Raw genomic sequence first — 15,775 nt, 5'->3', positions numbered from 1 at the left:
TTGTGAATTTAAATCTCAGCTCCACTCAGCTTTTTTCTGTGTCACTCCATATAAAAAAAATATTTTTACTGTATTTTGACTGTAATAATGGTTTATAATATCGAATAGCTTACCAAATATAAAGCAATAAAAACAAGGATAAAATCTCCTGCTTAAATGTTGAGTAAAAGTGATACAAATAAAAAAAATAATGACAAATTAGAAAAAAAAAAAAACAGTACAGCATCTGTGGTGTCCAGTGGCAGAAAGAAAACTTTGGTGGAGGCACCAAAAATATTTGCTACTGAAATACAGATAGTCCTCTACTTACGATGGAGGTATGTTACGACGACACATCGTAAGTCAAAAATATCGTAAGTCAAAGATGGTGCTATGACTGTGACAGCCTTTACTGCTTCATGCTGATTTATAATTTTCATTTTCAGCTTTAAACTGATGGCTTTCCTCTTCTTTTTTTCACTACAAGCTGGAGACATATATGGGCACTTGGAAGACATGCTTTTATCACTAAAATTGTTGTTTGAAAACGTTTGAAACTGAAAGAAATGCACACTGAGACAACTTTACTCCGTTGACCCCTAGCGAGAGTGGGGCAACTCACAGGGTGACAGAGATGCCCATCCCAGCTGCACGAAATTCTTTACATTTTTACAATTTTGTCATGTTGCTATCGACATTGTAAGATCAAAAAATTGTAAGTCTAACCATCAAAACTCAGGGGCCATCTGTATATTACATAGAAAGTCATCCTAAGTGACATGAAAAAAAAATGGAAATTCGTGTCTATGAACACGAATCAATAGATTACACTTTGTGACTATAACATGAAATGTTGTGAGCCTGGGCTAAAATGCAGACTGGTCCTTTGATTCTGAATTCTTGTAAATCAGCCAATCTGGCATCCAAAACCATGCTGTACCACAGTAAGAAATGACACTTTTTTCCATTATTTATGTTTAAAGTTAAGTGTATACAGTAGTTTATTATAGGATAATATACAGCTGTACAGGTAACTTGATTGCCAGGTTGGGAAGCATCTGTATGTGTGTTCATGTGTATGTTTGTACATATATATCCTGTTTCCAGTGTCAGCTGTGAAAGGAATTTCATAAAAAAATGTTATCTTGGCAGTTTTCTGTTTCAGTTTCACTATTTTTACATTTCTGAATACTTATATCAAGATGTTTTAAACAATTTAGAGCCTGGCAAGTTGTTTCTTGTTGCCCAGCTGTGGATATCATTTGTTATTTTCAAGGTACAAACAAAACAAACAAACAAACAAACAAAAAAAACTAAGAAATAGCTGTCTGTAGGAGTAAAGAAGTCCATTTTAAAGCTTGGGAAACGGGAAATTTATCATAGCCATTGCACAAGCATGGGGCATATTTAGTACAACCGCTTGCAATATCCTAAAAGAAAGAAAGCAATCACTGTTGTACTTGGTGTTAATCAATCAGTCAATCATGCAGCAGGAGTGAAATATGCATATCACATCATACAGACACTGAATAAAATGTAAAATAAAGATTATAGTACAGATGGGCTACAACACCAAATACCTCATCTGGTTACACTACTGTCAGCCAAGAACAGGAGCATGCTCAATCAAAGTGGACAAATTGAGATTTAGGATAATAAGTAAATAAAGTAGAACAAGACATTTTTATCAAAATCCTTCATCAGCTGTGCAAGCAAATTGCCTTTGAAGCTGGTCAAATGAAAACCAGTAGATATGTGAAATGTGTTATGATGTAATAGTTGTCAGCATTTATTAGAGCCTTTCATTTCATGAGTTCCCAGGTTGTAGAGAGACTGTTTCTTCCTATGTTTCATCACTTTAGTTTATCTACAATAATGCAATCATACAGAGATATCATTATTGTTATATCCATCGCTGTCGAAAGGATTTGTTACTATAAAAAGGTGCAAAAACACTCCAAAAACAACCCCTCTTGGTTTACATTACATTTACATTAACGGCATATAGCAGATGCCCTTATCCCTTATGCTGCCATGGGCCTTCAAAGTCAATACTGCTTTCCGTCCTCTGGTTGGTTGGTCATAGGAAAACTGTTACAGCCAAGTTCGACTGGCAAAACACATCAGTAACACTCTGCACACATTAATACATCAGAGTTGGATTTTTTTATGCCTACAAAGGAAGAGAAATTGATTTGGTCTCGGACACACTTAAAAATACATTTTGAAGAAAAGCTAGACATCGTGAGAGGTCGGCCAACCCTGAAGCTAGCTAGCTTGTCTCAGCCCGGGAAAGGGTTTGTTTGCCACTTCCAGACCAGTGAATACGAGCCGTACCACTGGCTTACAGCCTCTGACGAGCGGTGCAAATTATGAGTATGAATCTCTGGTAAGTAGGGTGTATTTTATTTGAATTTTTAATGTTTTTGTCATGTTATTAGACAAATATTGATTCCGAACTGCTCCAGATGATGTATGTGGCACAGTAGTGTAGAGGTTTGGAGTTTTCTTAACTGGGTTTCTTGCTTTAGTAAAATGGTATTATGTAAAATGCTCTCTCTCTCTCTCTCTCTCTCTCTCTCTCTCTCTCTCTCTCTGATGCCACACATTGTTATATTGCGTCTTTTGTATAGTATTGATGGTTTGTATAATTGCAACATGATAGCAGTGGTATTAAGAGATGAATTAAGTTGGGTAAGTCCCCACTGAAGGCTCAGGTACCAAATGCACGGCTAATAATATATACATTCTAAAGCTTGGTGATTAAGACACAGCCTAAGAATACCAGCACTCTGTTTGGAAGGAACTTTTTTACTTGCAAGTTTTTTTTTTTTGTTTTTTTTTGCAGAATTAAGGACTGCTGTAAGAGTTAGACATTAACATGTTGTTCAAAGACTGCTAGTGACTCAGCTGTTTTGAACTTCACATAAAAGTTTGCTACACCTTGCCAGTGCCAAGACTGGAAAGAATCCTGAGCCATGCCTTCCTTGTACCCTTAGAGATAATGTAACCATTCAAGCAATGGTTGAGGATTGGAGGAAGTGTACCACAGTATTTGGTGAGATTAGTGCAGTGAGGTAGATGGATGCTGGTTAATTTTTGGATTTGTAATCCATCATCAGTCTTTTCCAACGGGGTGGTGTGGGAAAACTTAGAAAGGTCGTAACCAACCTCATGCAACTTCATTCTGGATCAATTGCAGAGGTCAAATGTCTTTGAGAAGTAGATGTCTTTGCAGTAATCCAGTCTTGAGAACCAGCACCTGACTGGCCATTGTGGACTAAAATTGTCAAATTCTCCTCATACTATTTCTTACATGCTATGCAGGACAGAGTACCCAATATTTTCATTAATATATGAGAAGTGATTAATGACAAAAACTGATCTTGTGATTTTAGTGGCTGTATTTGCAAGACATTTGCATGGGTTACATCTGAAGTGACTGCATGCAGTAAGTATTGCACATTATTTAATTCACTTCTGACAAGCATGATTATATGTAGGAGATGATTGGAGTTTCTATTCATGCTGCTGAACTTCCCCAGAAATCCTGGATTGTGAAGTTTTAAATATAATTTCAGCCATTGTCTTATTAGTTGGAGCAAACCGATGTGCATATGCAAAAACTATATAATGTGGAGTACCATCAAGATGCCTTATTTTGAGAATAAGTATAACATTCTGTCATCCCTGCCTCGTTAGGAGCCACCAGAGATGAGGTGAGCATCATATGGACTCACTTGGAGTGAAAGCCTGCTGCGTTTGGATGGTGAAGCGTGACAAGGAATTCCAAATGTGTTCATATGGGTTCGAGATGTTACACATCAAGAACTTAGCTGGTATGTGGTGTGTTTCGCAGTCTGTAGCTTTAGGCGGTGAACTTGGTTGCATTGTGTTCCACTACACAGGTTGAGTAACAAAAACACAAACAAACAATGGCTTTTGGAAACACTGCTCATGTACATATAAACATATTGATTTCTCACTGCTATGCACACTTATTACCTCCATATTAACATCCATATTTTCTGCAGAATAAGACACATGATTCTGGCAGGATTTTCTTTATAATTTCTTGCAAATTGTTCATCTAACACACACACACACACACACACACACACACACACACACACACACACGAGAGTGTTAGTACAGCTGGAGGTGAAATCCGGCTGCCCAGCGAGGAGTATGTAGAGTGCTGCACTCTGTGTGTGTGTGTGTGTGTGTGTGTGTGTGTGTGTGTGTGTGTGTGCACGCTGACAGGCTGCTCTGTTTCTTCTGACACCCATGGGGCAAATTTGTCATTTCGCTTTTATTTGATTTTCTTCTCTGTGGTGGGATGGCTCTGCTCATTATCACTATGCCTGCCAAGAGGAAAGAAGAGAAGGAAGGAGAAAGAAAGAAAGAAAGAAAGAAAGAAAGAAAGAAAGAAAGAAAGAAAGAAAGAAAGAAAGAAAGAAAGAAAGAAAGAAGGGGGTAAATAAAAGAAAAAGCAAATGAGAGAGAGAGAGAGAGAGAGAGAGAGAGAGAGAGAGAGAGAGAGAGAGAGAGAGAGAGAGAGAGAGAGAACAATAGACTTCTACAGATTGTATCTTACAGTGAGAGAACAACAGATAACAGTAACGTCAGTGGCGTTAGCACACTTTTGTGAAGTTCATATTATTCCTTTTGTTAAACTCAACCAGTGTATTACAGTAACAACCCAGCAGTAGAAGTCCTGAACTCCATGTATTCTCTTTACACTGCTTATACAATCCACTGTACATTTCTGATTATATCTACCGTAATTTCTAGACTGTTAAGCGATGGAATTAAGAGATGATTCAGACATTCGCAGAGGAGGGACATGGGGTATATCAGTAGGAGAATGCTGAGGATGGAGGCCAAAAAGGAGGTTCATGCATGTGGTGAAGGAAGACATGCATGTAGTTGGTTTGAAAGAGGCAGATGTAGAGGACATTGTAGTATGGAGACGAATGATCTTCTGTGGCGACCCCTAATGGGAGAAACGACAGTCGTACCACAAAGGTTTACATCAGTCACACTGTCCACAGTACATTCAAAAAGTTTCAGAATGGCATGTATAGAGATGTGTGGATTTGACATTTCTGGCCAGTATGTTTCTGAATTTGACCAAAAAACTGTGGAATTTACAGGAGTTTACTGGTCCATATACAGCTCTTTTCAAGTGGTGCATACTACTTTTAAATTCACAGATTTTTTTTGCACTGTATTTATTTTGAATCTCCACCATAATCTTCATTTAACCACAGAAGTCTGCAAGCCAATCAAATGTGCAAATTTTAGATCCTTCAGTGTCAGGGCTCTAGCAGAATAATTCACTTTCTGTGTCTTGATAAAGGTCTGCACTTCAGGCATCACATGCTTAGTCAGCAGCAGCAGTTTGTGACCATGTGAGCTTTAGTGGCTAAATATTTCTGGATCCCATAAGTTTCTACATCACCTGTACCGAGGCCACACACACGCACACACACACACACACACACACACACACACACACACACACACACACACACACACACACACACACACACACAAAAAAAACATGTTTGTATAATGCTACAGTATATTGAAAATGATCAACCATTCAATATAATACCTGGTAAGCAGTTCAGTTCCCCTGTGATGGTCCATTTCCACTAATAAAGAGTGCAGTATATTTTATAAAGGAGTATCTGAAAAAAAAAGCTTCCACTGTTACTTGATGCCATATTACTTGATGGACTTCTCTGCTTTTCAGCTGAAGATGGCTTTACATGAACAGCCTAAAGACACACGATTACTGTAGCTGATTTCACTCAAGAACCATGAAGATGGATTTGGACTTCAATTAATACAAACAATTTGCTACAATGGCTTAGGAACTCAATTGCTATGAACAGTTTTACACTTAAGTGACCGTCAGTGAAAAATTTATAAACTCAACAATAATGGAACTATAATAATGGATCAAATCATCTTAGGGAGTTGTTCCTTGCCACTCACAACTGGCTTACTTATTTCCTCTCAATGTTTTTATATATTGTCTCAGGTAGATTCTTATTCTTACTGTATCCTCTGGCTTGCTCACCAAAGCACTGTCTTAGAAAAGTTGCAAAATGGAGCTCCACTGCTGTCAAACAGGATAAGGAAGCTGAGGCTACATTGGGCACAGATTTACAAAACCCGATAGATGAAGTTTGGAAAAACCCAACATTCATCCAAACTTTAGCTGTCTGTTTTGATGAGCCTGCACCCACTACAGCCTCAGCTTCCTTTGCTCTTCACCACAGTTGTAGAGAGAGTGTTTATTTGATTTCCTGTAGCCTTTCTGTCAGTTTGAACCAGTCTGACGATGATTCTCTGACATGATTATCAACATGATGCTTTTGCCTGCAGAACTGTTGCTCACTGCATGTTTTTTGCACCATTTTAGAGAGTGTGTAAAAAAACCCAAACATACGATTTTTGAAGAATTAAAAAATAATAACAATGTCATGGTTAAAGGTTACCTTTTTTCCCAATACTAAAGTTTAATGTTAATATTAAGTAAAGACCTTGCCAAGTATCTGCCTGATTTAATGCATTGTGCTTCTGCCGCATTATTGTTCGAGTATCATGATGAGTGTATTTATGAGCACAATTTATGATGTGGGAAGTCTCTTATGATGCTAAAAACAATGAAATTCTTTTCTATTATTTTCCTGGTATTGTACTCAAACCATAGCTTGGCTGCCATGACCTGATTCATGCTGCTGCACAATTTCTTAAAATCAGCTTTCAAATAAGCAGGTTATTAAACCAAGCCTTAAACAAGCTTTTTTCTAGTGAACAAAACCAGTTTCACATCCATGTAGCATGCAATGTGCAGTACTGTATATACAGTACAGCATAGATACCTTCATCTTATTTCAATACAGTTTAGTTGTTCATTCTATCACAAAGATCAGCTTTACAGAAATAAATCGATTGTGGGTATAAACTTTCCTTTCATACTAAAAATGTATCCCACATGTTTATCCCTAATGAGCATGCCAGAGGCCACCGTGGCAAGGAAACTCCCTGAGATGAAACAAGGAAGAAATCTCATTTGGAAGACACTGAATCATGTGATTATAAATAATCTCTTACAGTGTACTACAGTATTTGGTCAAAAAGCCAAATTGTGTGTTCAGGAAAATTAATATAGTCAAAATTGCAGAATTCAGTTTAACTGAATTGGAAAGATGTACACTGGTCTATGCAAAGATGATATATAACAGAGGAAAATGCAGATCAAAGCAAAAAGCAAGGCAGGAGGTCAACAAAAATGAGCTCAAAGGCGTGATAGTATAAAAAAAAAAATATTTGAGAAAAGCTATCAAAAAATGCTAAATTAAATATCCCGAAATCATAGTGGCCTCCATAATTCAACACCATCCCTCTTGTTTAAAGCTTCCAGTTCGAATTCTATGTTGTCTACTGTAGAATTTCTACATCTACAATAATGAAGTACACTGCAGCGACATACAGTGTCTTTGTGTGCTGAAATAGCTCAGCGCTACCAGTTCTTGAAAATTAAGGGCATTTCACCCTTGATTTGATGGAAACCCAGACTATGTTTATTAATATAAGTAACTCGCGCCATGACATAACAAGTTTTAGGAAAATACATGTCGATTATGCATGAAAGACATGCTGTTAGTCAGTATAAGGTCTCAAATAAAAAAAAAAATCAATAGGAACAGTGGGTTGGTATTAAATGAAGTGTGGGATGGGTATGGGAATGAAGTAAGAACCACTGATGGTAATGAAATAGTAGTTTGGTAATTCTGACCACAAGGCAGATGTCTTATTATCTGCTGTTTTCCTTCTCTCTCTCTCTCTCTCTCTCTCTCTCTCTCTGTTGTTTTGACCCAGCCTAACGAGTCGAGTGGTGCGCCGTGCTTCTGATGTGGGTGGTCTTCTTCCTCATATCGTTCCTAACTTCATCTTGTCTGCAGGCCATGGAATAAACCTTGAGGCCATGATGTCACGATCCTTTCCGTTAACCACGGTGCCACAGCAGCCCGGAGCGTGACCCTCTGCTGACCACCTCATTCCAAATCCTACCGAAACCACACAAGTCATTAAGCATTCCACTTTGATTCGATGCAACAACATTTGTACTACCAATTTTAAATAACGTCTTACCTTTCCTCCACAACACCGAACTTGAAATCTAATTACGACGAACGCTGGGGAAATAAGTATAATTTCAAAACTTGTGCGGTCTCCAAAGGTCCCTCGCAGTTGCACTCGGTGAACCCGATTCTAACCCGCCGTTTCATACTCTTTCACCTCTCGTCTTGTGAGTTTTGCACCACAAGTATGCGAAATGCAGGGGTTCGCTGAAATAGACGCACATTAAAAAAAAAGAAAAGAAAAAAAAGGAGGCAGTGTGTTCTTATTATCTGAGGTAAAACACTAGCATGTGAGGGAATCTCCCAAGTGAATGTGTGTGTGCCCTTGATCTGTTTTCATTTCTGCATAATTTGTCTTGAAACTATGGTCACACTGCTGAGGTTTGGCTTATCTGTAGGGCTAAGGGGGGAAAATAGGCAGCATGAAGACTACCAGAATTACCCATGATTAAAGCAATCACATAAATAATCAAAACATGTCAATCTTCTAGCAAAAATCAGCTGGAACACAGAATAGATATTATTGCATTATTAAGATAATATTCTGTGTGTCTATGTGTGTGTGTGTGTGTGTGTGTGTGTGTGTGTGTGTGTGTGTGAGAGAGTACATGTTACTGTATTTTTGTCAAAGCAGATCACTTCCAGTTTAAATTACTAAATGATTACTTACTAAAAAAACAGAGTATTAGAGTTTACATTTCTTTCATTCATTTGCAGTCTATCATACTGAATGTATTGTGTGTTCTTCAGTTAGGATAGACAGAGAAATGACACAGAAAAAGAAAAAGAATAGTATGCTGCTTTGAGACAATGTCTGTTGTGAAAAGCGCTATAGAAATAAATGCTACAAGTGTGAAGCAGCAGATTCATTGGTGCAAGGCAGTGTGGTAGCTGGTGCACTCACAAAGACACCAGTATAAAGTTTCAGTTTTGACATTCACACCAGATTATTAGCTGATAACAAATAGTTTGAGGATTATTATTATTGTGGAAACAAAAGAAAAATAAAATGCAACAGTGCCGTTAGTGGTCATAGGAAAAATAGACGGAAGTGTGTGAAGATGTGAAGCTGGAAGTGATTTCTTTCTAGCTTAAACTGTAGATTTATACACTCTGTTTCACTTTTATACAATAAAATACAATTGTGTTACATGATTTGAATAATGTACTTTTTTTTTTTAGGAAATGTTTGAATTGAGGTTTTTATTTTTTTTTTTTTTTTACGTTTGGTATTTCTAAAAATGCTTTACTGATTTCATAGGAGAATTGTTGGACAACATGTTTGGTATTTGGGGAAACCAATGATCAAAAGATGCATCTGCTTATCAGTATTTAAAAATCTGTGTACTATTTTTTTTTTTTTTTTTATTGAAATGTAATTGAACAGTGAAAATCATGTAGATTTTTCAACTTGTTCATTACTGTGTATAAATCCTTGATTTCTGATACTTTGTCATCTCTGTAGGGTGACTATTGCATCTTTTGGAAGTTATTTAATGATTCATTCTTTTATTATATACTTCCCCAAAACTGTGATTAGTATATGACGAGTGACAAATTAAAGTATGTTCTGTCTCAAGTCCTCAAGATAAACAAGACTGTATCACTAGACAAGTGTATCACAAAACAAGCTATAGTCACTCGCTGTTAATCTGGTCTGTTACTGTGCAGACAACATGCACAAAGTGAGCTGGTTTGAGACATAGAACACAAATGCAGCACAGTTGAGAGAAAAAAATGGATGTGAACACGATGTGACGAACGTTAAGGAAAAGGACAAGCGTTATGACAGATTCTCTTCATTTTTAGAAACGATTCTAAAAAAAATAAATAAAGCTTTAAGAGACAGCCAGCAGTGTGAGAAGTCACATGCCATAAAGTCATCATATTATAAAACAACAGATAAGTTAACATAAGAGAAAAAATTGCCTCTATATATATATATATGGTTTAATACAAAATTGCCCCTAAGTATATTCAGAAGAACCATTTGTAAGCAATTGCCATTAACGTTTTTTTAATAGATTGTTGCCAAAATTTTAAGTAACTGTCAGCAAAATGTAAGCCAAGTTATCCAAAGCCAAATTTCCAGTAATTTCAAGTCCCATCACAATTCTTCATCCATTTGACATTTTTCTATGCTAGCAAAAAAGCCTAAAAGCCCAATATTTTGTAAATCTGATGCTAATAACTGTAGAAAATCAAGCGAAATATATTGCAGAGTAATAGTCCAGATATTACAGATCAATGATTGAGATATATGGTGTATTCCTTCACCTCGAGTGCTATTTGGCCCTTGATGCTTTCTGGATGTCAAAATTCCTACCACTTAATTTTTCAAAATGTCAATAACTTTGGAGAGACAGGAAAATATGGTTAAGGGTGATATTGTTCATTAGCAATGGGCCGTGGAGAGCTCCAATTTTTTTTTCTATGAAATGGGATTCCTCATTTTTGTTTCTCGCATAAGCACATAGACACTAATACCTTGTGTAGTGCAGAATAAGAACATTGCTCTCTCTGCTTGGGTCATTCTGTCTGTCTCGCACCATCCTAATGGAGTGCAGATGTGCATGGAGGATGAGAACATGTTCTTCTTATGCAGTGTAAGTAAAAGTTCTGGTATTTGATCTCTCTCTCTCTCTCTCTCTCTCTCTCTCTCTCTCTCTCTCTTAAACACACAACACACACACAACACATACACACACGTACATGCATTTAAGTGTCAACCACAACTTTTTGATGAATTTTAAAGGATCATTTTATTTTAAAAAGTACACAAACAGGACTAATTTCATTCATTATAAGGCAAAGCTCATACAGAACCACTGACATTAGTAGACATTGTAGTCCATGATCACAGTTGTATGGTTAACACTTGTAATTTCTAAAGCGAACCTTTACTGGTTTTACAGTATATTGATGCATAATGTTCATCATTAGTTCATATTTCTTTGTTTATTTAGACTTTTTTTAAAATACTTTCCAATAATTTTAACAAGCACACCAGCAATACTCCAAGTTTCAATATATTACCGTTATATTTATTTCAGTATTAATGAATTATGTTAATGAAAAATGCCCCTGAATTGAAATTCAAGATTGAAAGAATGAAAGAAAGAAAAAAAAAAGAATCTCCACAAGGCTGCACCATTTTAGTTATGTTTACTTATTTGCTCAGTGTCAGGGGTTGTTTATGTCATCGCTTTTGCATGCTGGATCAGCTCGAGTCTGGCCGAGGTGATCCATGGTTTTTAGGGGATGAGGAACTCTCGTCACCTTGGCAACAGTGCAATTAACAAAGCAAAGAATGTCACCATTACAGACGGAGTCAGGTTGAACGCCTGGCCACATTCCATCGAGTTTTCCTGTGAAAAACAGGTCAGATTACATTTAATATTTTCATACATTATTTGTGAACATGCAAGTGTTTCGAATTATAACAGGTTTATTCAACCTTTCATTCATTTATAGTCTGTGTGGTTTATCCTGGTCAGGTTGGATCCAAAGTCTATCCTGGGAAAACTGATAGGAATACACCCCATGCATGCACATATTCACACTAATGGGAAGTTTCATTTAGCCAATCCACCTGAATGTTTTGGGAAGAAAACTGGAGAACCCAAATGAAGCCCTTAATGAAAACATGCAAATGTCTCTATACACAATAACCCGAAAATAGCATCTACTGCAGCAATTAACCATGGATTTACATCAAATAAATGTTAGGTGGATATTTCTTATTGACGTTACCTCAGGATGGAAAGGGTGGCATGTGTCTGGACGTCTTCTGTCCTTTTGCAATTTTAAGCGCTCACATTTCAGGGATTCATTATGTGCAGCTAGATTAAGGAAAACACACTCCATGCAACAGACATTTCATAGAAATAACTATAAAAAATACATTCACCCCAACTGGATGTCAGCAATGAGATGATTTTTTCTTTTAAGTATCCATCTTAACCATAAAGTGGCAGCTTGTTTGCTAAGTTAGACAGCACTAAGTAATTATAATTTACTCAGATCAGCTCAGATTTTACTCGGGTATTTATCATTTGCACCATCTTCTTATGATACGCTTTAGACAGACATCTCCAGAGCTGACAAAGAGCAGGGATGGGAAATGATGTTGTCAGATTTTATGCCTCAGAAACACACTGGACCCATACGAGCATTTTGAGAGCGAGTGTCTGGTGTTGATCATGGTTTCATTCTGGGTCATTGTGAAACACGCCATCTGTTTTGCTCAAGAGAGCGTTCATTGTACTGAGAACCTCAGCAGAGTCACCGCAGAGCACGCTTAATTACAGCACAAACATCTCTTAGCCTTTTCATCTCTATTCAAACAATGAGGCCAAATCAACTCTCGACAAGAAATTACAAATGAAAAATTCACAAGTTTTTTTCCTCTAACATTTATATTTGAGCTTTTTTTTTTTTTTGCAATTCTTGGACTAAATAAAAAAAAATCCATTTGAAAAATTATACCAGACCTAGCACCCAGGACTTTTAGATGATAAAGGGAAAGAAAAAAACGTGTGTTAAATAGATGCATTGAACTGAAATGTTTATTTGGTTGGCTGATACTAAATCTAATACATTTAAAATGTAAAAAATGTAAAAATAAAACTTAAAGTTGCATTATATGTTGAATAATGTAGACAGCAAATTGTATAAATAATAATAATAATAATAATAATAATAATAATAATAATAATAATAACAATAATGTGCCAATTTAAGCATTTATCCAATCAGCCAAACAGTTGAAAATATTTTAAAAAATGAGCGACTTCCAGTTCTGTAGCTTCAGTTTCTTGCTTCCCATGCCTGATGTGGTCTTCTGCTGTTGTAGACCTCAAGATTGAATGTTTTGTGCATGCTGATATGCTTTCCTGCTCACTGTGATTGTAAAGAGTGCTTAATTAACTAGACAGACTGCAAATGGACTTCCTCTCTCATTTACAAGGCATTTTTACCTTCAGTTCACTCAATGTCTTGTTTGCTTTTCGAAAATCTCAGTGAAACAGTAAAATGAAACAACTACTAAGTTTAAATTTCTGAGGTCATATTTATTTTGATTAGGATGTTTGATGTGACCATTATTCGAAGCTCTTGACCTCTACCTGCATGATTTTCTGACTTGAACTGCTGTCACATGATTGGCTGAACTAGAAGAAGAAGCAGGTGTACATGGCTTCCTAACACACCTTAGCAGGACTCAACAGTCCTTTCAGCCTGAAATAAAACAATATAAGATTTGATGTAGCATATCATTTCATTTTTGTGTACTGTATCACAGACTTTTCAGGCTTCCTCCTGTTTACTTTCATATCTTAAAGGATATACATAATTTCAATGGGGTCCATAGTGATGGGTCCAAACTCTCTGCATTGACACTTATTGTCCACCACCACCAAGAAAAGGTTACTGCTGGGAATTTGCTGAATGACAAACGACCTTAAGATGCCAGAAAACACAGTACAGAGAGAAAACAAGCAGATAAGATACACTATATATAGTGTGTGTGTGTGTGTGTGTGTGTGTGTGTATATATATATATATATATATATATATATATATATATATATATATATATATATATATATATATATATATAGTGTGTGTGTGTGTGCCTTGTGATACACTGCATATATCAAATCCTTGACTCCACTCAAACCGTTAGATATTTTATATGTATATATTCCAAAAAGATAACATCCATCCACAGCCACCTCATCTCTCAGCTCTCTTCATCTCTTTCTCTTACACACATATACACACACAGACAACACACACCACATATTTTAAACGGTCCGAGAGGGTGTGATTTGTATATCTATTAATGAGGTTGTGCATGCCAAGTTCAGCGTAGCTCTCCATTCTTTTATCCGCTCCACCAGATGTGCTGCCATTGTTTCATCCTCGCTCACCACTTTAATCAAACTTCACAGAGGAAAGCCGAAGCCTGGCCAGTGAAGTGTTGCAAAATATAAAACACTCAAATACAAGGGGAATGACAAATTGGAACCACACTCAAATTCGATTTTCTTTTTTGTTTTAATACAAAAGATTTTTTTTAGATGTCGGGGTGATGGATTCAGAGCGGGCTGATTTATGCGTTTCTGCAAGACTTATGGGGAAGAAGAGAAGAGAGGATGATTTGTCTGTTCTTTCTTTATCTCTGTCTCCCTGTTTTTTTTAAAGCATGACTGATTTATAGTTTTTCCTGTGCAGCGGTTTTATCACACGCTTGGTGGATTCTTGTCCGCTCAGATAGGACTTCAGCGCCAGCGAGCTCAAACTATCCCAGATACAACCAGATAGAACCAAAAACCCAACAGTGACCTTGCTGTATCTAAATCAAGCACAGAGGTGCACTGCTTAACATGTTGTCTTGATTAATCAGAGATGAATGAAATGTCAATGCCTCGAAGTCTCCGCCGAATGGACTATGAATACTTATCGCATTCCTTGTGGCTGCTCTGTTACACACTGACGCAACTGTTTGCTGAAAAGCGCGTTCTGCCCAATCTCATGTTTTCATATTTTTATAATGAATTACGTTTACAAAAATCCAAAAATTTCTCTGCCTTGTACATCTCTTAAAAAAAACATACGCACACTTCAAAATTTGTCATAATTGCCAACACATTTAGCATGTGAACAGCTACAATAACACACTACTGACAGATAAAGCACACAACTGTCAGAATCAATATGTGCTATTGTCTACTTTGGGAAAAAAAAAAATTAGATTAAGATTATAAATAGAGATTGTACTGTAAGTATTGTATTGCTAACTGTTGGAAGACTTGCAAGACAGAGTTAAGAAGAGTTTTGGGAAAAGAAAAAGCTGAGGAAAAAGAATGGTCTATGAGAAATTAAAATTTGAATAAATATTAGAACCTGAACAGGAGTGATTATATACATATCGATTGACAGCCCTAACACACACACACACACACACACACACACACACACACACACACATATATATATATATATATATTGTGTGTGTGTGTGTGTGTGTGTGTGTGTGTGTGTGTGTGTTAGGGCTGTCAATCGATTAGGGCTGTCAATCGATTTAAATATTTAATCGTGATTAATTGCAACTTAATCGCACATTTTAATCTGTTCTAAATGTACAGTGGGGGAAATAATTATTGTTATACCTTATAAATCTAAACTGCTATACTGCTAAACTCTCTAAAATTTATCCAAGTTTCATCCATGTAAAATTTTTCTAGTATATATATATATATATATATATATATATATATATATATATATATATATATATATATATATATATATAAATTTGTATTTCACTGAGTGAAATAAGTATTTCATCCCATATCAACCAAGAATTCTGACTCCCGAACACCCAAAATAGTCCTGTATCTATGAGAAAGAACTCCTAAAATCAACTCATTATGTGTATAAAAGACACCATCACAGAATCAACCTCTTCCATTCAAACATCTTCACCACCATGGGCAAGACCAAAAAAACTGTCAAAGGACATCAGGGACAAGATTGTACAAGACCATCAGCAAGAAACATGGTGCGAAAGAGACCACTGTTGGTGCGATAATTCGAAAATGGAAGAAATGCAAGGTAAGTCAGTGGAC

At 36.5% G+C, this 15,775-nt stretch overlaps 1 protein-coding gene across 3 annotated transcripts in view; it reads right to left on the bottom strand.

Annotated features, from left to right (window-relative positions):
* Positions 1 to 10,901: 10,901 nt before the first annotated feature.
* The window catches only part of cacna2d3a (calcium channel, voltage-dependent, alpha 2/delta subunit 3a), a 238,455-nt gene continuing 233,581 nt past the window's right edge, over positions 10,902 to 15,775 (bottom strand). For all 3 annotated transcript variants that reach the window (XM_046871522.1, XM_046871523.1, XM_046871525.1), the window contains 3 exons: positions 13,489 to 13,601; positions 11,895 to 11,977; positions 10,902 to 11,509 (listed from right to left, as the gene is read on the bottom strand). In XM_046871522.1, the coding sequence (XP_046727478.1) occupies positions 11,417 to 11,509; positions 11,895 to 11,977; positions 13,489 to 13,601 (289 nt within the window). In that variant the 3' untranslated portion in view covers positions 10,902 to 11,416. The remainder of the gene's footprint in view (positions 11,510 to 11,894; positions 11,978 to 13,488; positions 13,602 to 15,775) is intronic.

This window comes from Silurus meridionalis, chromosome 17 (assembly GCF_014805685.1).
Source record: "Silurus meridionalis isolate SWU-2019-XX chromosome 17, ASM1480568v1, whole genome shotgun sequence".
Taxonomy (NCBI): Eukaryota; Metazoa; Chordata; class Actinopteri; order Siluriformes; family Siluridae; genus Silurus; species Silurus meridionalis.
This window is presented reverse-complemented; position numbering and strand designations above follow the sequence as displayed.